The 25,686-nt window shown below is 47.0% G+C and overlaps 1 protein-coding gene and 1 long non-coding RNA gene across 3 annotated transcripts in view; one reads left to right on the top strand and one right to left on the bottom strand.

The window, feature by feature from the left end:
- Nucleotides 1-3,240: 3,240 nt before the first annotated feature.
- LOC126942149 (uncharacterized) lies at nt 3,241-7,305 on the bottom strand. Its single transcript, XR_007721502.1, has 2 exons — nt 7,151-7,305; nt 3,241-5,253 (listed from the first exon to the last, which is right to left on the bottom strand). It is a non-coding gene; the product is annotated as an uncharacterized LOC126942149 (long non-coding RNA).
- A 450-nt stretch (nt 7,306-7,755) lies between these two features.
- ZNF850 (zinc finger protein 850) overlaps nt 7,756-25,686 on the top strand; it is a 34,972-nt gene continuing 17,041 nt past the window's right edge. The window contains exons 1-4 of one of the 2 annotated variants that reach the window (XM_050768901.1): nt 7,756-7,883; nt 19,677-19,757; nt 19,920-20,046; nt 20,609-20,704. In XM_050768901.1, coding sequence (XP_050624858.1) covers nt 19,746-19,757; nt 19,920-20,046; nt 20,609-20,704 — 235 coding nt within the window. In that variant the 5' untranslated portion in view covers nt 7,756-7,883; nt 19,677-19,745. Of the gene's footprint in view, nt 7,884-15,977; nt 18,284-19,676; nt 19,758-19,919; nt 20,047-20,608; nt 20,705-25,686 lie in introns of those variants that run through there. The other variant, XM_050768902.1, reaches the window with a different exon arrangement.

Genomic DNA, 25,686 nt, shown 5'->3' with positions numbered 1-25,686 from the left:
CTGAGATCATGCCACTGCACTCCAGCCTGACTGACAGAGCAAGACTCTGTCTCAGAAAAAAAAAAAAAAAAAAAAAAAAATTTGCAGAAATCATTGTAAAACCCTGTAGTGCTTATATAGTTGCTGAAACTGACATAGGACCCACATTTGAGACCATTACTTCAGTAGTGATGTATCACATTGCCACTATTTAATGATCACTCCTACTGAGCAATAATTCAATTCAAAGATGCATTAATGAGATGTCAGGTAATACCAAAGAGTAGCTGATAAATCAAGTAAGTTTCCTACTCAGATTAATGAAACCAGTTACTGACAGTAAGGCTTGACAATAGGACATGTTTGTTATTTCAATAATGACTGCAAACTAGAAGAAGATATATTGTTTGTAAAATACTTAGACACTGACCGTAGCAGAACATCTATTCTTGCCGCTGTAAAAACTTGGTGTGGGACTGGGTGCAGTGGCTCACACCTGTAATCTCAGCACTATCATTTCCTCATATGATATGGAAAATGCCGACTTCTACATCCTAAATCTAAACTAATTTTCTACTCACTTGCTAAGCTTCAGTCACACCAGGCTGCTTTCTGTTTCTGGAATGCTCTAAGTGCTCTCTGATTTTTCAGGGTCTTTAGTGTAACTGTGCCTCTGCTTGGAATACCCTTCCACACTGCTGACCAAAGCTCAACATCTGTCCTACCAATGCTACGGGAAGTATCCCTCAAGTTACTGCTTATACCACCTATTGATTTATTTCACAGTATTGATCACAATATAAAATTACCTCATTTTCTCTTTTACTTTAAAATCTTTTTTTTTCCTCCCAGACTAGAATGTAAACCGCATGTAGGCAGCAGGCATGTCTGCTTACTTTTCTTTTTGAGATGGAGTTTTGCTCTGTCACCCGGGCTGGAGTGCAGTGGCGCGCTCTCAGCTCACTGCAACCTCTGTCTTCCAGGTTCAAGTGATTCTCCTGCCCCAGACTCCCGAGCAGCTGAGATTACAGGTGGCCACAACCACGCCCGGCTAATTTTTGTATTTTTAGTAGAGGCAGGGTTTCACTATGCTGGACAGGATGGTCTTGAACTCCTGACCTCAGGTGATCTGCCTGCATGTCTACTTACTTTTGATAAGTATCTTTACTGATTGATTGAGGCAGAGTCTCACTCTGTTACACAGGATGGAGTGAAGTGGTGCAATCATAGCTCACCGTGGCCTTCAACTCCTGGCCCCAAGAGATCCCCGCAACTCAGCTTTCCCAGTAGCCGAGACTAAAGGTACATACTACAAGGCCTGGCTAATTTAAAAAGTATTTTTTGTAGAGATGGGGTCTTGCTTTGTTACCCAGGCTGGTCTTGAACTCCTGGAGTCAAGCAATCCTCCTGCCTTTCTAAAGCTTTTACTATTTGAATTAAAATGAACAAATCAGGAAATGAGCAGTCTGTCTCCGAAAACTGACTTCTCTCCCCAAAGACACTGCATGTAACATTATTTAATAATAAGATAGTGGCCAGGCGCGGTGGCTCACACCTGTAATCCCAGCACGTTGGGAAGCCGAGGCGGGTGGATCACAAGGTCAGGAGTTCAACACCAGCCTGGCCAAGATTATGAAACCCCGTCTCTACTAAAAATACAAAAATTAGCTGGGCACGGTGGCAGGCACCTGTAATCCCAGCTACTCGGGAGCCTGAGTCAGAAGAATCGCTTGAACCCGGGGGGTGGAGGCTGCAGTGAGCTGAGATCATACCACTGCACTCCGGCCTGGGTGACAGAGTGAGACTCCGTCTCAAATAATAATAAATATGATGATAGTTGGGCTGGGTACAGTGGCTCACACCTGTAATCCCAGCACTTTAGGAGGCTGATGCAGTCAGATAGCTTGAGCCTAGGAGTTTGACACCAACCTGGAGACGGTGAAATCCCATCTCTATAAAAAATAAAAAAATTAGCTAGGTGTGGTGGCACATACCTGTGGTCCTAGCTACTTGAGAGGCTGAGGTGGGAGAATCACTTGAGCCCAGGAGGTTGAGGCTGCAGTGAGCTAGGAATGCAGCATTGCACTCCAGCCTGGGCGACAGAGCAAAAGGCTGTCCCAAATAACAACAATAATAATTGGATAGTAACAAATGTGTGACTCCAACAAGTCTGCTGCAAAACAATGCTATAAATAATGAGAAAAGAGACAATGCATGGCTGAGAGCAGTGGCTCACACCTGTAATCCCAGCACTTTGGGAGGCTGAGGCGGATGGATCACGAGGTCAAGCGATTGAGACCAACTTGGCTAACATGGTGAAACTCCATCTCTACTAAAAATACAAAAATTAGCCAGGCGTGGTGGCGGGTGCCTATAATCCCAGCTACTCAGGAGGCTAAGGCAGGAGAATTGCTTGAACCAAGAAGTCGGAGGTTGCAGTGAGCCGAGATCGTGCCACAGTACTCCAGCCTGGCAACAGAAGAGACTCCATCGCAAAAAAAAGAAAAAAAGTGATGAAAGATAACAAAACTACCAGATGAAGTGAGAAATTACAACATCCAACTAAAAGGCATTTCAGAAAGAAAGAGAGAAAAATGAATGGAAGAAAACTTCACAGAACAAACAAAAGGCAATTTCTAGAAACAGATCATGAGTCTTCAAAATATTAATACAAAGGTCCACTGAGCACCTTGTACAATGAAAGAAACGAGAACCACACTAAAATACATTTCTGTGAAATTTCAGAAAACTAGTATGAAGAGACAATTTTAAATGTTTTTGTAATTATTATTATTATTATTATTGAGGCAGGGTCTCACTCTGTCAACCAGGCTGGAGTCCAGTGGCGTGATCTTGGCTCAACTTGCAACCATGGCTCCTGGGTTCAAGAGATTCTCCTACCTCAGCCTCCTGAGTAGCTGGGACTACAGGTGCATGCCACCTCACCCAACTAATATTTTGTATTTTTAGTAGAGATGGGGTTTCACCATGTTGGCCAGGCTGGTCTCAAACTCTTGACTTCAGGTGATCTGCCCACCTCAACCTCCCAAAGTGCTGGGATTACAGGTGTGAGCCACCACGCCCGGTCTATTTTTACTTTTATAAAAACAGTCTCCTTATGTTGTCCAGGCCGGTTTTGAACTCCTGAACTCAAGCAATCCTCCTGCCTCGGATTCCCAAAGTTCTGGGATTTACAGGCATGAGTCACTGAGCCTGGCCTTTAAATGCTTTAAAAGACAAAGAACAGTAACACAACACAAATCAAATTGTAATCATATTTTAAGATAAACACTGTTAGCTAGCAGGCAGTGTTATATAATTCAAAATTCTAAGTGAAAACCACATTCAACCTAAAATTTCAAACCTAGTTATCAACCAAAAAAGGTAGAATACAGACACTGTCAAGCTTATAAGGATCCCAGACTTTTATCCCAAATTCACTTTTATCAAAGTAAACAAAATAAGAATGTGCTTTTTACAAAAATGAGAAGCTAAACCAAGAAAAAAAAAAAAAAAAAAAGACATAAGCTCCAAGAAACCAGTGACCCAATATAAGAAAGAGGCACAGGAAATTCCCGAGATGATCAGGTGCTGGGTATCTATTTATTTATTTAATTTTTTTTGAGACAGGGTCTTGTGGTGTCACCCAGGCTGGAATGCAGTGGTGCCATCACAGCTCACTGCAGCCTCGACCTCCCAGGCTCAAGCCATCCTCCCAACTCAGTTCTTTCGCCAGCTGGCTTCTTTTTACTTATTCATTGATGAGTCCCAAATACTAATTTATTCACCCTACAGTGGTGAAAACTCTTAGAATTATCTTCACTAAGTAATAAAAGTTAACATCATCAAAAATGGAACACATTGACACTGTGTGTCTCCTGATGGGATAAACCGCATTAATTATATGGTATTCCTTCCAAAGATGTATAAAAGATGAGGTACATCCAAATTAAAGAACACTCTACAAAATAACTGTCCCGGCGCGGTGGCTCGTGCCTGTACTCCTAGCACTTGGGGCAGCAGAAGTGGGTGGATCTCTTGAGCCCAAGAGTTTGAGACCACACTGGGCAACATAGCAACACCCCATCTCTACAAAAAATAAAAAATTAGCCAGGCGTGATGGCGCAGGCCTGTAGTCCCAGCTACTCAGGAGGCTGAAGCAAGAGGGTCCCTTGAGCTCAGGAGTTCGAGGCTGCAGTGAGCTATCATCGCGCCATTGTATTCCAGCCTGGGCGATAGAGCAAAGCCCTGTCTCCAAAACTAAAACCAAAAAACAAAACCCCCGAAAACTCACCATCACCAAAAGCAAAATAAGTAACCTGTATTCTTTGAAAATGTCAAGGTCGTGAACAGGTAGGATACACAGAAAACAAATAGGTGGAAGATTTAAATCGAAACATTTTAGTAGTTTCATTAAATGTACAGAGGAGAGTATGTGCCTATCATTGGGAGTCTGAGACAAGATAAAAGCACGGATCTCATAACAATAAATTACTTTGAAATCTTCTTTCTTGCTCAGTACAGCTCCGGCCGCGGCGCCGCCTGGCTCTCGTATTCCTGGTTCTCGGCGGGCTGTGGGGCCTCCGCGCCGCAGCCGCAGCCGTTAGTCTTGTCGGGTAGGTGACTCCTTCAGTGAGCAGCGGCAGCGACAAGAAAGGCCTGGCGGGGCTGCACTGTCTTCCCACCTACCCGAGGACCCTGAGGAGAAGCCTCCGGCCCCGAAGGAAGTCTGGAGCGCTGGGCCGGCCTCTGCCGCCGCCATGTTGGACTGGAGGCACGCACGCTCCCAACGCTCTGCGCAAATCACCGCGAGAGCGCCTGGGGCCTCTGGTCGTTTGACCGCGTCCTTGGAACCCGAGGAGACTTGCCGTTCCCGGGGGAGGGTGTGTGTGTGAGTCGGGGGGCGGAGGCCGTCTACGCCAACGTAGGGGCGGGGGGAGCCGAGATTAGAGCATCAGCCTGAGGGAAGCGGTGCTTCTGGTTCTCCGCTCCGCCTCCGATCTTTCAGCGAGGCCTCGGGCCAGTCATCTCGCCCCCTCGTACCTCAGTTTTGCCATCCGTGAAGTGGAGCTGGGCCTGCCTGACTTACTCGTTCATCAGGGGAGGGGGCCTTGAAGCTCTGGGAGCCCTTTCAAAGGACGTTGCCTTCCACGAAATCGTACCTATCGTTATTCACTCTGCGGTAACCACCCGGATTTGAGTTGGGGGTGTTTGCACGGTCATTCAGCTTCCTCTTCACCCTCCTGCCGTTCGTCTTCCCCTCCAGTTTATCTACTGAAAGACTTTGAAAGTGAGCCTTGTCTATTATTGATAAGCTCCTGGCCGGGCGCGGTGGCTCACGCCTGTAATCCCAGCACTTTGGGAGGCCGAGGCGGACGGATCATGAGGTCAGGAGATCGAGGCCATCCTGGCTAACACTGTGAAACCCCGTCTCTACTAAAAAATGCAAAACAAAATGAGCCGGGCATGGTGGCGGGCGGCTGTAGTCCCAGCTACTCGGGAGGCTGAGGCAGGAGAATGGCATGAACCCGGGAGGCGGAGCTTGCAGTGAGCCGAGATTGGGCCACTGCACTCCAGCCTGGGCGACTGAGCGAGACTCCGTGTCAAAAAAAAAAAAAAAAAAAACCGGCCGGGCGCGGTGGCTCAAGCCTGTAATCCCAGCACTTTCGGAGGCCGAGACGGGCGGATCACGAGGTCAGGAGATCGAGACCATCCTGGCTAACCCGGTGAAACCCCGTCTCTACTAAAAAATACAAAAAACTAGCCGGGCGAGGTGGCGGGCGCCTGTAGTCCCAGCTACTCGGTAGGCTGAGGCAGGAGAATGGCGTAAACCCGGGAGGCGGAGCTTGCAGTGAGCTGAGATCCGGCCACTGCACTCCAGCCTGGGCGACAGAGCGAGACTCCGTCTCAAAAAAAAAAAAAAAAAAAAAAAAAAAAAAAAAAAAAAAAAAAAAGATAAGCTCCTGTAGGCGTATGTGGCATTTCCCTTAAAACATGCAGATCAAAGGAAAGGCAATCTTCTTCCCACCCTACAAAGCAGTTAACTTCGCAGAGGCCACCCCTTGTATGGAAAAGAGAGCGAGACTCCGTCTCAAAAACAAACAAACAAACATAAAAATAAAAAATAAATCTGAAACATGGATGTCCCGTTGATTTAGCAGACCTAGCTGACCACACAAGGTGCTCTATTGTTAGGCTGCATCACGGGCCGCAAAGACCCAGGTATCTATCCAGTTGCTAGAAACCATCATGAGAGTTAGATACCACTTTTCTGCTGGAAATACAGACCATTTCCTGAAGCGGTATCGTTGAGGTAAAACATAGGCCTTTTGCAATCTTACATTTTGAGTAAGGCCAAACCTGCCTAGTGTTATAAAACCAGGCAAAAAACCCAGGTACCCAGTCTTGCAGGATAGAAATGTGTGACTAAAATGAAGCATCGATCTGAGAAGACTACAAATTAGCGGGAACGATTGGACAGGAGCATGCTATACATTACTTAGATTAATGTTGAGATTTAAGAAGCCAGGATATTGGTTTGTTTGTGAGGGGTGCCCATCTACTTTATGTAAGAGGCTATAAACTACACTTTCAGTTTCTGCTTAATCCTTGCTCAAAAAAGGAATAATTTCTTATTCCAAAGTAGACATTGGTACATCTTTTACTAGGTACATAATTTAGGATCAGTCTAATAAAGCTCCTTAGAAGTACTTACAGTACACCCTCACAAGGGTGTACCATCTATCCATTATTTAAACAGAAATTAAAATTCTACCTTCGTGGAGAAATTTGCCAAGTTTTCATGGATTCAATACTCATTAAATACTTTTAGCCTGGGGCCAGGCGCGGTGGCTCACGCCTGTAATCCCAGCACTTTGGGAGGCCAAGGCTGGCGGATCACGAGGTCAGGAGATCGAGACCGTCCTGGCGAACACGGTGAAATCCCGTCTCTACTAAAAATACAAAAAATTAGCCAGGCGTTGTTATCAGATATTAGGGTTGTTTTTCCCTCTCCTGTCAACCTCCAAATAAAATCGATGCTCCAGAATGATGCCCTTTTATCATAATTTTACAAATACCTGGCTCCAAGGTGACTACCTGATACAAAGATACAATGCTGGTCTCCCAAACAGGCAACCCACGTTGACACTCACACAGCTTCCACTCACACCTGCGATCACAAGGCAGCATCTTCGGGCCCTCGTCGCCCACGAACCGCTCCCAGAGAGCATCCGCGCACAATCTCATCCCATCCACGATTTTGATTCCTTTCCTTCCGCTTCTTCAACCCGATCCGGGACGAGACTATCAGGTCCCATCTCCACCTTCACCTTCATTTTCAGCGCAATGCAGACTAAGCCCTGGACTCACCCATATACAGATTGAACTGTCCACTCAGTGTTTCATCCCCTCTGCATTCTGAGGGCGAGTTAGCATCTGGGTATGTGAGTTCCAAACTAACAGCCAGGACCAGGCTTGGAGCGAAGAATGCTTTGGCTCGCATCGTGGCTGGGTTGACCGTGTCTCTGCCCCGGACTACATTCCCCATCGGTTCTACCGCTTGCAGCTCCTTCCGCCGAGAACCGGAAGCACGTTTTCCTGCGTCGTACCCCAGATAACAGAGCTGCCAGGGATAATCAGGCCTGGCCAGTCTAGCGGGCGAGCCAGCCCCATAGCGAGCCGCTCGGCATGAGGGCTCTGCGATCCTCGGTGCAGAGGAGCGGTAAATGGAAACAAGCCCGGCTTGGCGATGAGAGGTGTAGGGAAGCCCGCAGTAGGGCTCTGGACTACATTTCCCAGAGGATCCCGCAGGCCAACACCACGTCTCGCGAGATTTCGGCTTCCTCTTAGCCAGGTGGCGGGACCGTTTGCTGTGCCGAATTAGCTGCCGCGGAAAGCTGAGGGTGAGGAATCCGGCTCCGGTCATTTTGTGTGTGGAGGGCTGAGGAGAAGATTTTGCGTGTGTGATCGCCATGGTTGCCGCGGGTCTTCGTAGTCTGTGACTGTGGCTGTGTGGTGCTGACTCTGGGTGATCAGGTGGGCGCTTGTGACTGTGCGCGCCCGGAGTGGATGTTTGTCCCGAACGAGCCTTGTGGCGCGTGCGGATGTGGAGAACCGGTGACTGGGTGGTTGGACTGCGTGTCCCGGGGTGGGTGTTTGACTTTACCTGTGTGTGCTGTACCGTGTGTGCGTGAGTTGCAGGTCTGTGGCTGTGCAGGTGCAATTTGTGTGGCCCCTTGGTGTGTGTGAGAGACCCCTTGGTGTGTGTGAGGCCCCTTGGTGTGTGTGAGAGAGGAAAGTGCGATTGGCTGTGAGGCAGTGGGGAAGTGGATATAGGGAGGTGTGTGTGCGATTGGGGCTTTGTGTGTCCCCTTGAGAGAAAAAAACCCGTTAGGCAGTTAGAGTGGGTCCTTGATAAAACTCCTTTAAACAGAGAAACAGCCAGAAAAATCAGGCTGCAGGCACAGATAAGGAAAACTCGCACAGGGGGTTGTTCTAAAGACATTCCTCAGCTGCGCTGATAAGGGACCGAGGCCCAACATAGAAACGCCTTTGTCCTTTGTGTGACCAGCGGGCTTCCAGGAAATAGTCGCTTCTTTTGTGGCCATGTACACGGTGGGGTGTTAGATTTTGAAGGGAAGGTGAGGGTTAAAGAAAGAGAGAGTTGGCGGCTCTATGGCGGGGACCAACTAAATCCCAGAGCCCACTGCCGCTCACTGGCTGGGGTAACTACAGGCCTGAGCAGGAGGGGTCTGGGAGGTATGGCTTGTTGCCTGGGAGAATGTTTATAAGGATGTTTCTTGGGCCTTTGCCCAGCAGGATGTGATAAGGAAGTCAGGCGGTTGGGAAGGATGTTTTTCACAGCCCAAACCACAATGGAATGTTTCCCTCTGACCAGGATCTGTGAAATGGTGGGGGCTTACAAAATGGTGCAGCTTGGACTAACAGGTTCCGGCGCCCACTTCCTTTTTTGGATATGCTTTAGACTGAGCCCAGCCTCTTTGAATCATAACTTCAGTCCCTGATTGGTCCCGAGCCAAGCTTTCACTTCAGCCCCTGATTGGTCCTGGGCCAAACTTTCACTTCAGCCCCTGATTGGTCCTGCGCCAAACTTTCACTTCAGCCCCTGATTGGTCCTGCGCCAAACTTTCACTTCAGCCCCTGATTGGTCCTGGGCTAAGGTTCCAGGGCCAAGTTGAGTAGTGCTTTCTCCAAGACAGCCCACAGACCGACCAGTCAGCAGATTCCTCCCCTTTCCAGTTCATAAAAGCCCCAGATTCAGCCTCCTAGTTGGCAGCCCTCTTTCGGGTCCCCTCCGCTGGACAGAGCTTTCTTCTTTTGCTTATTAAACGTCCGCTCCGACCTCATCCTTTGTGTCCATGTTCCTTAATTTTCTTGGCCGTGAGAGAAAGAAGGCAAAAAGAGCCTTTACCCTAACAACTCAATTGCTGGAGAGATTAGTGCATATTCTATGTGGCATCACACACTGTAGCCCTGGGATTGAAAGCCATGCAGTTTATGGGATGGTGTTAATCTCAGTCCAAATAGGTAATAAGATCTTTTGCTTTGCTGTATTTTAGGGTAGGAATGAGATTGGGGGCTTGATCAATAGTTTGTACCAGTAGGACCAGGGATTTGCCCAGTCATCTGTGAGTAAATGCTTCGGCCAGTTTCCATGTCTGTATTGAATTAAATGCTCATACGGTTCTGTGATTTTCTCAAATACAGATTTGGTCTTTGTCCCTATTTCCTCGCATACAACTCCTAAAATCCTTGGAATCTCCTAAGTACTGGCTTTTTTTTTCTTTTCTTTTCTTTTCTTTTTTTTTTTTTTTTTTTTTTTTTTTGATGAAGTCTAGCTCTGTCACCCAGGCTGTAGTGCAGTGGCGCGATCTGCACTCACTGCAACCTCTGCCTTCCGGGTTCAAGCAGTTCTTCTGCCTCACCCTCCCGAGTAGCTGGGACTACAGGAATGCGCCACCACGCTGGCTAATTTTTGTATTTGTTTTTTCAGTAGAGACAGGGTTTCACCATGTGGGCCAGTCTGGTCTCGAACTCCTAACCTCAGGTGATCTGCCTGCCTTGGCCTCCCAAAGTGCTGGGATTACAGGCATGAGCCACCGCACCCAGCCTTTGGGTTTTTATATGTCAGCAATTGACCGATAGCTTCAGGATGGGGGCTGGTCATCAGAAAGACCAAGGCAGGATTAGAGGGTTGGGACTTTCAGCCCCTACCCTCCCACCCCTGGGGAGTGGAGGGAACTGAGGATTAAGTTGATGGCAAGTGGCCAATGGTTTAATCAATCATGCCTGCGTAATGAAGCCTCCTTACAAACCCAAAAGGAGTGTATTTGGAGAGCTTCCAGAGAGCCTAATACATGGAGGTTCCTGGAGGGTCGTGCCCAGGGAGGGCATGGAAGGTCTGTGCCCCTTTCCACATACGTCACCGTAGGCATCTCTTCATCTGTATCCTTTGGAATATCCTTATAATCAGCCAGTAAATGTGTTTCCCTGAGGGTCCGTGAGCCATTTTATTCTAGCAAATTAATCTAACCCAAAGAGGGGGTCGTAGGAACCCCGAATTGAACCTGTCAGTCAGAAGTTCTAGAGGCTGGGACTTGTGACTGGTGTCTGAAAGGGGAGCAGTTTTGGGGGCTGAGACTTCAACCTGTGGGGTGACGCTATGTCATGGTGTATAGTGTTAGAATCGAATTGGTGGACACCCAGCTGGTGTCTGCTGCAGAACTGATTCCTTGCTGTTGATGGGGAGAAATCTCATATTTTGAGGCCACAGAAGTCTTCTGGGTTGATTGTTGTGGTTTTGGTGTGAAGCAGAGGAAGAAACACAGTTTGAGTTTTTTCCAAATGGGTTCACATTGGGGGTTCTCAACCTCGAATCCATCAACCCCATTGCTGAATTTTTATTTATTTATTTATTTTTATTTTTGAGGTAGGGTCTCACTCTGTCTCCCAGGCTGGAGTGCAGTGGTACGATCTCGGCTCATTGCAGCCTTGATCTCCTGTGCTCAAGTGATTCTCCTACCTCAGCCTGCCAAATAAGCTGAAACCAGAGGTACACACCAGCACTCTGGCATAATTAAAAATAATTTTCAGTAGAGAAGAAGACTCACTATGTTGCCTGGACTGGTCTTGAACTCCTGAGTTCAAGTGATCCTCCCACCTCTGCCTCCAAAGTGCTAGGATTACAGGGATGAGCTACCTCACCTATCACTGATTTTTTCTTTTCTTTTTTCCTTTTTTTTTCTTTTTTCTTTTTTTTCTTTTTTTCTTTTTTTTTTTTTCTGAGACAGAGTCTCACTCTGCCCACTGCAGCCTCTGCCTCCCAGGTTCAAGTGATTCTCCTGTTTCATCTTCCTGAGTAGCTGGGATTACAGGTGTCCACCACCACACCCAACCAATTTTTTACAGGGTTTTACCATGTTGGCCAGGCCAGTCATGAACTCCTGATCTCAGGTGATCCACCCACTTTGGCCTCCCAAAGTGCTGGGATTACAGGTGTGAGCCGCCACACCCGGCCTTTTTTTTTTTTTTTTTTTTTTTTTTTGAGAGGGAGTCTCGCGCTGTCGCGCAGGCTGGAGTGCAGTGGCCGGATCTCAGCTCAATGCAAGCTCCGCCTCCCGGGTTTGCGCCATTCTCCTGCCTCAGCCTCCCGAGTCGCAGGGACTACAGGCGCCCGCCACTTCGCCCGGCTATTTTTTTGTATTTTTTTTTAGTAGAGACGGGGTTTTACTGTGTTAGCCAGGATGGTCTTGATCTCCCGACCTCGTGATCCGCCCGTCTCGGCCTCCCAAAGTGCTGGGATTACAGGCTTGAGCCACCGCGCCCGGCCAACCCGGCCTTTTTTTTTAGACAGGGTCTCAGTCTATTACCCAGACTGGAGTGCAGTGGCAGGATAGTGGCATACTACAGCCTTGACCTCCGGGGCTGAAGGGATCCTCGCACCTCAGCCTCCCAAGGAGCTGGGTTACAGGCATATGGCACCATGCTGGGCTAAAATTTGTATTTTTTGCACAGACAGGGTTTCGCCATGTTGCCCAGTCTGATCTTGAACTCCTGAGCTCCAGCAATCTTCCCACCTGAGCCTCCCAAAGTGCTGGGATTACAAGGAAGAGCCACCGCACCCAGCCTATCACTGCATTTTTAAAGGGAAGGAGGACTATAGTGAGATTCACTAAGGGTTACAGAAAAGGTAGAACCCTAGATAGATTTAAAGACAGAGATTATAATATACTTGAGATGATAATATCCAAACTTAGCTTTCATAGGTAGGGAAATTTGAAGTACATCAGGCTATAAGGTGGCATACTGTGCAACTAATTAAAACTGTGTTTGAAAGAGAGCAAATACATTTTCATTATTATGAGTAATATTAAGCAACAATGAAAATAAATAGAAATACTCAAGAAATTGTTACATTTAAATCCTCCTTTTTTGGAAAGAGAAGTATTGATATTTTTAAAGATTCTAATCAAAATTTCTCTTTAAAAAAAATTGATTCGGCGGGGCGCGGTGGCTCATGCCTGTAATCCTAGCACTTTGGGAGGCTGAGGTGGGTGGATCACAAGGTCAGGAGATTGAGACCATCCTGGCTAACGTGGTGAAACCCCGTCTCTACCAAAAAAAAAAAAAATTAGCCAGGCGTGGTGGCGGGCGCCTGTAGTCCCAGCTATTCGGGAGACTGAGGCAGGAGAATGGCGTGAACCCAGAATGGCGTGAATGGTGGAGCTTGCAGCGAGCCGAGATCACGCCACTGCACTCCAGCCTGGGCGACAGAGTGAGACTCCATCTCAAAAAAAAACATAAAATAAAATAAAATTGATGAGTCTATGGAAATAGGGAGGGAATAACGTATGTTTATTGAACACCTAATATTCCACTTACCTGAATGTCATTTATTCTTTATTATAGTTTTGTTGTTGTTGTTGTTGAGACAGGGTCTTGCTCTGTCACCCAGGCTAGAGTGCAGCAGGGTAGTCACAGCTCACAGATGTACACCACCATGCCTGGCTTTTTTATTTATTTATTTATTTTATTTTATTTTTATTTTTTTGAGACGGAGTCTTGCTCTGTCGCCCAGGCTGGAGTGCAGTGGCCGGATCTCAGCTCACTGCAAGCTCCGCCTCCTGGGTTCACGCCATTCTCCTGCCTCAGCCTCCCGAGTAGCTGGGACTACAGGCGCCCGCCACCTCGCCCGGCTAGTTTTTTGTATTTTTTTTAGTAGAGACGGGGTTTCACCGTGTTAGCCAGGATGATCTCGATCTCCCGACCTCGTGATCCGCCCGTCTCGGCCTCCCAAAGTGCTGGGATTACAGGCTTGAGCCACCGCGCCCGGCCTTTTATTTTATTTTATACTATTTTTGCAGGCTTGACTTGAACTTCTGGGCTAAAGCGATCCTCCTGCCTTGGCATCCCAAAGTGCTGGGATTATAGGCATAAGCCAGTGTGCTCAGCCACTATTACAGTCTTGATAGTAGAAGTGTCTCAGTGTACTGGAAAACTTTGTCTAAATTTCAAAAAAATATTAAAAAACACATTGCTGTTATTTGGCCAACACGGATTTCTTTGCTCCATCATTGTTTATTGGCATTATTAGCCTGTTGACTTTCAATTTCCTTAAATCCCTTCTGTTCCATTTTTGTTTTTTTTTTTTTTTTTTGGTCCCCCAAATAGAAGTTTTTTGTTTTTTTTTTTTCTAATGCGGATTCTCACTCTTGTCACCCAGGCTGGAGTGCAGTGGTACGATCTCAGCTCACTGTAATCTTCACCTTTCAGGTTCAAGTGATTCTCCTGCCTCAGCCTCCTGAGTAGCCTAGATTACAGGCATGCGCCACCATAGCCCACTGATTTTTTGTATTCTTTTTTTTTTTTTTTTTTTTTTTTTTGAGATGGAGTTGGCACGATCTCTACTTGCCTCCCGGGTTGAAGCGATTCACTCTTTGCAACCTTTGTTTTTTTTTTTTTTCCCAGGCTGACAAGCTGAGTCCAGGCTGGAGGGCAATGGCACGATCTCTACTCACTGCAACCTCTGCCTCCCGGGTTGAAGCGATTCTTCTGCCTCAGCCTCCCAAGTAGTGGGGATTACAAGTGTAAGCCACCAAACCCAGCTAATTTTTGTATTTTTAGTAGAGACAGGGTTTCGCCATGTTGGCCAGGCTGGTCTGGAACTCCTGACTCAAGTCATCTGCCCACCTCGGCCTCCCAAAGTGCTGGGATTACAGGCATGAGCCACTATGCCTGGCTTTTTTGGGTTTGCCCAGGCTGGAGTACAGTGGCACGGTCTTGGCTCACTGCAACCTCCACCTCCCAGGCTCAAGCGATTCTCCTGCCTCCGCCTCCTGAGTAGCTGGGATTACAGGCACCCACCACCACACCTGGCTACTTTTTGTATTTTAATTAGAGACAAGGTTTCGCCATGTTGGCCAGGCTGGTCTCGAACTCGTGACCTCAGGTGATCTGGCCCCCGCCCCCCCCCCCCCCCCCCCCCCCCCCCCCCCCCCCCCCCCCCCCCCCCCCCCAGCCCTCAGCCTCCCAAAGTGCTGGGATTACAAGCTTGAGCCACTGCCCCTGGCCTTTTTTGTATTTTTTTTTTTTTGAGACGGAGTCTCGCTCTGTCACCCATGCTGGAGTGCAGTGGGGCGATCTCAGCTCACTGCAAGCTCTGCCTCCCGGGTTCACGCCATTCTCCTGCCTCAGCCTCCCGAGTAGCTGGGACTACAGGCGCCCGCCACTACGCCCGGCTAATTTTTGGATTTTTAGTTGAGATGGGGTTTCACCGTGTTAACCAGTATGGCCTTGTGATCCGCCTGCCTCGGCCTCCCAAAGTGTTAGGATTAAGTAGATACCAGGTTTCACTGTGTTGATCAGGCTGGTCTCGAACTCCTGACCTCAAATGATCTACCCCTCTTGGCCTCCCAAAGTGCTGTGACTACAGGCATGAGCCACCACATGTGGCCAAAATATTTATATTTTGATGGACATAGTTCCCCAATTTTTTCCTGTGTGTTTGTGTTCATTTTAAGGAATGGTTGATCACATTCAAATAGATTCGAGTTTAGAAGTAAGAAATGAAACCACAAAGAAAAAGATAGGCTTCAGTAAAATGCACATAAATTAAAATTTCTATACAGCCCACTTCCTTGAAGGAATTTAAATGTGGACAGATTGGAGGGGAAACATTTGCAGCAAAAATCATAAGTAGAAGGAAACAATGGTTAAGTACACAGTGCAGTAGCCATTTAGGAAAGTTATAAGCCATTTAAATGCCACATATAAGGTGTTTTTGATGATAAGAAAAAAATCAAAGTGTAAAGGGGAATACAAAATTACATGTGTACTGTGGTCACATCTGTATTGTTCTGTGTATGGAAAACAGACTGGGGAGAAATAGCGTTAAGTCCTAATAGTAATTTTCTTTTTCTCCCTTTTCTTCTTCTTGTTTTTTCTTTTGCCTGTCTCCCTCAATATTGCATATCTTTTCCGTTGAAAAGTATTGTATTATATATCTACCAACAAGACATTCGTTTCAGATTTTTTGGTTTTGTCTTCAAGGAACATTCTTCTGCATACAACTTCATACTTTTAAAAGTCTCTGGCCTGGCTCAGTGGCTCATGCCTGTAATCCCAGCACTTTGAGAGGCCGAGTGGTGGCTGGGCGCGGTGGCTCAAGCCTGTAAACCCAGCACTTTGGGAGGCCGAGACGGGCGGATCACGAGGTCAGGAGTTCGAGACCATCCTGGCTAACACGGTGAAACCTCGTCTCTACTAAAAAAAATACAAAAAACTAGCCGGGCGAGGTGGCGGGCGCCTGTAGTCCCAGCTACTCGGGAGGCTGAGGCAGGAGAATGGTGTAAAAACCCGGGAGGCGGAGCTTGCAATGAGCTGAGATCTGGCCACTGCACTCCAGCCTGGGCGACACAGCGAGACTCCGTCTCAAAAAAAAAAAAAAGAGGCCGAGTGGAGTGGATCGCTTGAGGCCAGGATCAAGACCAGCCTGGCCAACATGGTGAAACCCGTTCTCTACCAAAAATACCAAAATAATTAGCCAGGTGTGGTGGTGTGCACCTGTATTCCCAGCTACTTTGATGGCTGAGGCACAGGAATCACTTGAACGCAGGAGGCAGAGGTTGCAGTGAGCTGTGATCACCTCACTGTACTCTAACCTGGGCAACAGATTGAGACTTGTCTCAAAAAAAAAAAAAAAAAAATTATTGGCTGGGCGTGGTGGCTCACACCTGTAATCCCAGCACTTTGGGAGGCCAAGGCGGGCCGATCACCAGAGGTCGGGAGTTTGAGACCAGCCTGACCAACATGGAGAAACCGCATCTCTACTAAAAATACCAAATTAGCCAGGTGTAGTGGCGCATGCCTGTAAACCCAGCTACTTGGGAGGCTGAGGCAGGAGAATTGCTTGGACCCAGGAGGCAGAGGTTGCAGTGAGCCAAAATCGCACCACTGCACTCCAGCCTGGGCAACAAGAGTGAAACTCCGTCTCAAAAAAAAAAAAAGAAAAAAACAAAACTTTACTTTGGATAAGTACTTAGAAATGGAATTTCCAGGTTAGCCACTAGATATTATTAATGGATTTAATATGAAAAACCTTTACTTGAGGATATATAAACCTTTAAAAGACAGGGTCCCTATTCTTTAGTTATAAATAAAGCAGCATTTGTAAGGTAATATTCAGAAAACAGCTGGGCGCAGTGGCTTAGGCCTGTAATCCCAGCACTTTGGGAGGCGGAGGCAGGTGGATCATGAGATCAGAAGATCGAGACCATCCTGGCTAACACAGTAAAACCCCGTCTCTATTAAAAACATACAAAAAATTATCCGGGCGTGGTGGCGGGCACCTGTAGTCCCAGCTACTCAGGAGGCTGAGGCAGGAGAATGGCGTGAACCCGGGAGGTAGAACTTGCAGTGAGCTGAGATTGCGCCACTGCACTCCAGCCTGGGTGAGAGAACGAGACTCTGTCTCAAAAAAGTAAATAAATACAAATTCAGAAAACATCAGATAATATCATATAAAGTCCTCCTGTTCATGCTGATGACATTGGATGGCCAGTTAAGGATGACGCTTCATTCTGTCCCCTGCAACCACGGTCCTGTCATGACTAAATGATACTGCCCCTATGAGACCCCTGTGGATGTGAAAGCATTTCCTCAAGTTAGCTTTTTGGCCTGCTGGTTTTAATCTAATGATGGGATATCCAAAGTGAAACTAACGGAGTGAAATGATTGTGCATCTGTTGGGGGGAATCAGAGACAGCTAGAGCAAGGGCAGACACCTGCTGAACTCATCTCTCCTAAGAGCGGAAGTGAGCAGCAGTGTTGCTAGCAGGGCTACTGCGCATCTGTACACGTGGCTCCAATGGTTCTGACTTGTTTTTTTTTCCCAGTATGACCCTAATACATGGGGCAAGTTAGAAAATCAGAGTTGGCCGGGCGTGGTGGCTCACGCCTGTAATCCCAGTACTTTGGGAGCCAAGGTGGGTGGATCACTTGAGACCAGGAGTTCGAGACCAGCCTCGGCAACACAGTAAAACCCCGTCTCTACTAAAAATACAAAAATTAGCTGGGTGTGGTGGCAGGCGCCTATAATCCCACCTTCAAGAGGCTGAGGTTGCAGTGAGCCGAGATCAGGCACTTCAGCCTGGGTGACAGAGCGAGACTGTCTCAAAGAGAAAAAAAAGGGGGGAAGGAAAGAAAAGAAAATCACAGCTTGTTCGCCACTTGCAGCTAAAGCAACAACACACATGCACAAAAATTATTCCGTAAAAGCAAAACAGTTTTAACGTATCTTGAGATTTTGTTTTATATCCAAAGGAAGACTCTATCTTTTATGTTTGAACTACCCTTTGGAAAATGCCTTCTATATAACAAATGTTGTAATTCTCTTCTAATTGGACCTTGAGGTCTCTCAGGAGAATGGGTATAAACTCTAGTCTCACCCTAATGGGGCTCTAGGGGAGGGGCTTGTGGGTCTTTACAGTAGCCTTTCACTGGACATTTATTTTTCCTGGCCAACAGCCTAATGCTCAAGTGTCTGACCCATGGCCAGGTGTCTCACAGGAAACTTGTTTATACTGGCAGATGCCTTGCAACTTTTGTCTGACCTGTGTGCAGTTTATTCCTACCATGATACCCACTCTTTTTTTTTTTTTTGAGACGGAGTCTCGATCTGTCACCAGGCTAGAATGCAGTGGCGTGACCTTGGCTCACTGCAACCTCTACCTTCTGGGTTCAAGCAATTCTCCTGCCTCAGCCTCCCGAGCAGCTGGGACTACAGGTGCGCGCCACCACGCCCAGCTAATTTTTGTATTTTTAGTAAAGACGGGGTTTCACCATGTTGGCCAGGATGGTCTTAATCTCTTGACCTCGTGATCTGCCCGACTCGGCCTCCCAAAGTGTTGGGATTACAGGCGTGAGCCATCCAACTTGACTTTTTTTTTTTTTTTGAGGCACATCTTGCTCTGGTGCCTAGGCTGGAGTGTAGTGGCAGGATCACAGCCCACTGCAGCCTCAACCTCCTGGGCTCAAGCAATCCTCCCACCTCAGCCTCCCAAGTTACTGGGACTACAGGCATGTCCCACCACCTCTGGCTAATTTGTATATGATACATATTTTTGTAGAGATAGGGTCTTGCCATGTTGCCCACCTGTGATTACAGGTGTGGGTTACCACACCCAGCCAATGTACATTTAATTATCGAAGTGCTAGCTATACTATTTTATGGAAGTACTAATTAGCGAAGTGCATTAGAGGTTTTTTATTGTTTTTGTTTGAGACAGAGTTTCGCTCTTATTGCCCAGGCTGGAGTGCAGTGGTGCAATCTCGGCTCACCGCTACCTCAACTTCCCAGGTTCAAGCAATTCTCCTGCCTCAGCCTCCCAAGTACCTGGGATTACAGGCATGTGCCACCACCCCCGGCTGATTTTGTATTTTTAGTAGAGACTAAAATGATCTCCATGTTTTGTATTTTTAGTAGAGACTAAAATGGTCTCTCCATGTTGGTCGGGCTGGTCTCAAACTCCCGACCTCAGGTGATCCATCCGCCTTGGCCTCCCAAAGTGTTGGAATTATAGGCCTGAGCCACCACGCCCGGCCAATAGAGGTTTTTAAACTTTTTGTAGATAGTTTTGAAAGATCCTGTCTTCCTTTAAGAAATGAGAAAAGGCTGGGTGTGGTGGCTCATGCCTGTAATTCCAGCACTTTGGGAGGCCAAAGCAGGTGGATTGCTTGAGCTCAGGAGTTTGAAAGCAGCCCGAACAAATGGCAAAACTTCGTTTCTACTAAAAATACAAAACATTAGCTGGGCATGCACGCCTATAGTCAAAGCTAACACAGAGGCTGAGGTGGGAGGATCACCTGAGCTTGGGAAGTTGAGGCTGCAGTGAGCTGTGATCATGCCACTGCACTCCAACCTGGGCAACAGAACGAGACCCTGTCTCAAAACGAAAACAAAAAAAAAATGAAGCAAGAAGGAAAAAAAATAACAAGAAAGAAAGTGGTAAGGGAGGAGTGCCTATTTATTAAGCTTTTGTTGTAAATAGTAATTTGCATATCAGATGTTTACTGTAATATTCTTTCAGTTTTGCCTGGCCTACAGCTTGCTGTGTGCTTTTGTACTCTGTTTCATTTATTTAGGAAATAATATATCAATGTGTTTTATTCATTCCCAGCTCTAACCATGGAATATTGGGATTGCCCCATTCTGTGAAGGAGGTTTGCCGGTAGCAACAGGAATATTCATGAACATGGAGGTACTTTGTTTAAGTTACACTAACTTTTTTACTCTTCCCCACTCTCATCCTATCCAGTCTGCTCACTATATTCTTCCATCCTTCAGCACCCTTCTATCTCTTCCTTCATCTTAAAAACCTTTCCTTTAATTTCAACAGCGCTGCATGGGTTTGTCATTTCAGGGGTTGGTCATGTTCCAGGATCTGTTTATACACTTCTCTCAGGAGGAATGGGAGTGCCTGGACGCTGCTCAGAAGGACTTATACAGAGATGTAATGATGGAGAACTACAGCAGCCTGGTCTCACTAGGTAAGGATGTCTATCCGCAAATAACTCATGAATTTTGGGTGTACCTTTATATTGTCTGGGTGAATTTTTACCTGTTGCCTAGGGAATTGTTTTGTGTTTTGTAGATTAAGAGATGGGCAGCTCTTTGGGGTCCCTCCATCTTCTCCATGCTTCAGACCTTTACACCTTTCTCTAGTCCTTCATGAGGACTAAGGGACTAACTTTGAATTCAGGAACAACAGGAGTATGTCTTACTTCTTTTCTTTCTCTTTTTTTTGAGACAAAGTCTCACTCTGTCACCCAGGCTGGAGTGCAATGGCGTGATCTCAGTTCACTCTAACCTCCATCTCTCGGGTTCAAGCGATTCTCATGCCTCAGCCTCCTGAGTAGGTGGGATTATAGGCATCCACCACCATGCCTGGCCAATTCTTGTATTTTTAGTAGAGACAGGGTTTCACCATGTTCGTCAGGCTGGTCTTGAACTCCTGACCTCAAGCAGTCCACCTATTTTGGCCTCCAAAATGCTGGGATTACAGGAGTGAGCCACCATGGCTGGCCGTCTTACTTCTTTTCTTATAAACAGGTCTGTGTATCCCAAAGCCTGATGTGATTTCCTTACTGGAGCAAGGGAAAGAGCCCTGGATGGTTTCAAGGGACGTGCTGGGAGGATGGTGCCCAGGTGAGTAAGGACTGAGCAGATGGGGAAGACACTGCTGATTAGAACCCAGCCTGTCAGGGAGGCAGCACCATACAGGTATTGGTTGAGGAGTCTCTTCCTTAAGGTCCAATGTAAGGGTTGTGGCCTAAGAAACATGGAGAAAAGTCATAATACCCCCCAACACACACTTTTAAAAATGTATTTATTTATTTATTTTGAGATGGAGTCTCACTCTGTCGCCCAGGCTGGAGTGCAGTGGTGTGATCCCGGCTCACTGCAACCTCTGCCCCCGAGTTGAAGCAATTCTCCTGCCTCAGCCTTTGAAGGAACTGGCATTATAGGTGCCCACCACCATGCCCAGCTAATTTTTGTATTTTTAGTAGAGATGGGGTATCTTTTTTTTTTTTTTTTTTGTTTGAGACAGAGTCTCACTCTGTCGCCCAGGCTGGGGTGCAGTGGCCAGATCTCAGCTCACTGCAAGCTCCGCCTCCCAGGTTCACGCCATTCTCCTGGCTCAGCCTCCCGAGTAGCTGGGACTACAGGCGCCTGCCACCTCGCCCGGCTAGTTTTTTGTATTTTTTAGTAGAGATGGGGTTTCACCGTGTCAGCCAGGATGGTCTTGATCTCCTGACCTCGTGATCCGCCCGTCTCGGCCTCCCAAAGTGCTGGGATTACAGGCTTGAGCCACCGTGCCCGGCCAGAGATGGGGTTTCACCATGTTGGCTAGGCTGGTCTCGAACTTACCTCAGGTGATCCACCTGCCTCGGCCTCCGAAAGTGCTTAGATGACAGGTGTGAGTCACTGCGCCTGGCCAAGAATCCCCTTTTACCTTCACCTTTTCAGTCTCTACTACCCTCTTGTCATAATTTCTTCTCATTTCTTTTTTTTTTTTTTTTTTTTTTTTTTTTTTTTTTGGTTGAGACGGAGTCTCGCTCTGTCGCCCGGGTTGGAGTGCAGTGGCCGGACCTCAGCTCACTGCAAGCCCCTCCTCCCGGGTTCCCGCCATTCTCCTGCCTCAGCCTCCCGAGTAGCTGGGACCACAGGCGCCCGCCACCTCGCCCGGCTAGTTTTTTGTATTGTTAGTAGAGACGGGGTTTCACCGTATTAGCCAGGATGGTCTCGATCTCCTGACCTCGTGATCCGCCCGTCTCGGCCTCCCAAAGTGCTGGGATTACAGGCTTGAGCCACCGCGCCCGGCCTCTTCCCATTTCAAAGAATAAAGTTACCTTCTTCGGGAGCCATCTCTTTCCTCTATCTTGGAGCTACTTCTTTCCCTTTGAAATTTAAACCTGTATTCTTGCTTTAAAGAAAAATCTTGCCAGGCGCGGTGGCTCACGCCTGTAATCCCAGTACTTTGGGAGGCCGAGGCGGGCGGATCACGAGGTCAGGAGATGAGACCATCTTGGCTAACATGGTGAAACCCTGTCTCTACTAAAAATACAAAAAATTAGCTGGGCGTGGTGGTGCGCGCCTGTAGTCCCAGCTACTTGGAGGCTGAGGCACGAGAATGGTGTGAACCCGGGAGGTGGAGCTTCCATTGAGCTGAGATGGCCCCACTGCACTCCAGCCTGGGCGACAAAGCGAGACTCCGTCTCAAAAAAAAAAAAAGAAGAAAAATCTTTCAAAATATATTTATTTTTCATATTGATCCTTAACTTTTTTTTGTCTTGTCTTTTCTTGTCTAGTTTTCCTTTGATGCAGCCATTTCATTCATCAATGGATATTCATTCACTTTTTTTTTGAGATGGTTTCACTCTTGTTGCCCAGTCTGGAGTGCAATGGCACGATCTTGGCTCACTGCAACCTCCGCCTCCTGGGTTCAAGCGATTCTCCTGCCTCAGTCTCCCGAGTAGCTGGGATTACAGATGCACGCCACCACACCTGGCTAATTTTTGTGTTATTAGTAGAGACGGGGTTTCACCATGTTGGCCAGGCTGGTCTCGAACTCCTCACCTCAGGTGATCTACCCACCTCAGCCTCCCAAAGTGCTGGGATTACAGGCGTGAGCCACCGCGCCTGGCCTTTTTTTTTTTTTTTTTTTTTGAAACAGCGTCTTACTCTGTCACCCAGGCTAGAGTGCAGTGGCGTGATATTGGCTCACTGCAACCTCCACTTCCTAGGTTCAAGTAATTCTCCTGCCTCAGCCTCTTGAGTAGCTAGGACTACAGGCACGTACCACCACACCTGGCTACTTTTTGTATTTTCAGTAGAGACAGGGTTTCTCCATGTTGGCCAGGCTGGTCCTGAACTCAACCTCAGGTGATCCACCCGCCTCAACCTCCCAAAGTGCTGGGATTACAGGTGTGAGCCAGCATGCTTGGCCTGATTCACTTTTGATCAACATTTATTGACTTAAATCATGAAGCCTTCTTTTCTTGGTGGGTGACAGTTACAGAAGATACAAGCTCTCAGAATTACAGTCTAATAAATTTATTTATTTATTTATTTAGAGACAATATGTTGCTGTGTTGCCCAGGCTGGAGTGCAGTAGAGTGATCTTGGCTCACTCCAACCTCTGCATCCTGAATTCAAGCAATTCTCATGCCTCGGCCTCCCAAGTAGCTGATATTGCAGGCGCGTGCCACCATACCTTGCTAACTTTTTGTATTTTTAGTAGAGAAGGGTTTTGCCACATAGCCTAGGCTGGTCTTGAACTCCTGAGCTAAGGCAATCTGCCCACCTTGGCCTCCCAAAGTGCTAGGATTGCCAGCATGGGCTATCATACCCAGCCTAATAAAGGGTCTAGATCATGTGTATAAATCACTTTCTAAAAAGTAGACTCAACCAGGAGATTTCTAATATGGTGCTTAGAAGAAAGAGCTGAAGATATAATGTGAAGGAATAGGATATGGCTGCTTTTAGGAGGAAAAGGTACACAGAAATGATTATGTATAAAAGAGGACAATAAGTTAAATATAGAAGACTTAAGTGTCAAGGAAAAGGGAGTGATCCATTTTCAATAAGTTGGTGACAGTCTTAACATGGGCAAAAATTGGGCTGTAAGTAGCATAGACTGAGGGATTTTTCTTTTGAAGTAGAAAAGGTAAGGCATTGCCGGGCGCAGTGGCTCATGCCTGTAATCCCAGCACTTTGGGAGGCCGAGGCGGGCGGCTCACCTGAGGTTGGGAGTTTGAGGCTAGCCTGACCAACATGGAAAAACCCTGACTCTACTGAAAATACAAAAAAATCAGCTGGGTGTGGTGGTGCATGCCTGTAATCCCAGCTACTCGGGAGGCTGAGGCAGGAGAATCGCTTGAACCCAGGAGGCAGAGATTGTGGTGAGCCGAGATGGTGCCATTGCACTGCAGTCTGGGCAGCAAGAGTGAAACTCCGTCTCAAAAAAAAAAAAAAAAAAAGGCATTTTATTTTTCAAAATGTGCTTTTAAGTAATGCAAACTATCCATTTTAAAAAGTGTTTTAATTGTGGGATATAGATAACTTTATTTTCTTTTATCCATAGAACATTACAAAAATTTTTTTTTTATTATTAACTTGATTATGGAAGTCTTTGAACATACACAAAAGTAGAAAGGATGGTGGAATGGACATCCCCCAAATCTATTTCCTAGCTGCAGTAGTTATCAATGAGTTTCCATGTTTCCAGTCTTACTTGATCTATGCCTGTTGACCTCTGCACCTTCCCTGGAGTTTGTTAAAGCAAGTCCTGGATATCATGAGTTCAGTACTATTAAATGTATAGGTAGCTTTTCAGTGTTTCTTCTCCTGTTTTTGTTTTTGTGACAGGGTCTCTCTGTTGCCTATGCTGGAGTACACTGCAGCCTTGACCTCCAGGACTGAAGTGATCCTCCCACCTCAGCCTCCTGAGTAGCTCAGACCACAAGCACACACCACCACACCTGGTCAATTTCTAATTTTTTTTGTAGAGATGGGTTCTCCCTATGTGCCACAGGCTGGTCTGGAAGTCCTGGGCTCAAGCAATCCTCCCGCCACCTCACTTTCCCAAACTGCTGGGATTACAGGCATGAGCAACTGTGCCCAGCTTGTTTCTTCTATTTAAAATGACTGCTCTGAGGTATCTTTATTTAAATGGACATTTTCATATTTAATCTTTCAGATGTGAGATTCCTGGGCCAATTTTTTTTTTCTTTTTTTGAGACAGAGTCTTGCTCCGTTGGTAGGCTAGAGTGCTGTGGCACGATCTGGGCTCACTGCAACCTCCGACTCCCTGGTTCAAGTGATTCTCCTGCCTCAGCCTCCCAAGTAGCTTGGATTACAGGCACGTGCCACCTTGCCCAGCTAATTTTTTTTGTACTTTTAGTTGAGATGGGGTTTCACCACATTGGCCAGGATGGTCTGGATTTCCTGACCTCGTGATCTGCCCCGCCTCAGCCTCCCAAAGTGCTGGGATTACAGGTGTGAGCCACCACCCCCGGCCTGGTTTAAACTTTTTAAAACTCATGACAGTCTAGGACAGAAATGCATGAAACACTGGAGCTACCTCATACAACTCAGTTCAGACAAGTATTCGTAGAGGTTAGTTAATTTAAAAGTTTAAAGTGAAAAGATCTGATATGCCACGACCATATGAATTTAGATGACAGCATTTAATCAGAGATGGGTGGATCACTTGAGACCAGCCTGGCAAATGTGGCGAAATCCCCTCTGTACTAAAAATACAAAAATCAGCCCGATGTGGTGTTGCATGCCTGTAATCCCAGCTACTCAAATGGCTGAGGCACAAAATTGATTGAATCCGGGAGGAGGAGGAGGAGGCAGTGAGCCAAGATCACACCACTGTACTGCAGTGTGGGTGACAGAGTGAGACTCTGTCTCAAGAAAACAAAAAAAGAACTTTTTAATTTTCATGATACCATTTTTTTTTTTTTTTTTTTGAGATGGAGTTTCGCTCTTATTGCCCCGGCTGCAGTGCAATGGCGCCATCTCGGCTCACAACAACCTCCGCCTCCCGGTTTCAAGTGATTCTCCTGCCTCAGCCTCTGAGTAGCTGGGATTACAGGCGTGCAACACCATGCCCGGCTAAT

Source organism: Macaca thibetana, chromosome 19 (genome assembly GCF_024542745.1).
Source record: "Macaca thibetana thibetana isolate TM-01 chromosome 19, ASM2454274v1, whole genome shotgun sequence".
Taxonomy (NCBI): Eukaryota; Metazoa; Chordata; class Mammalia; order Primates; family Cercopithecidae; genus Macaca; species Macaca thibetana.
This window is presented reverse-complemented; position numbering and strand designations above follow the sequence as displayed.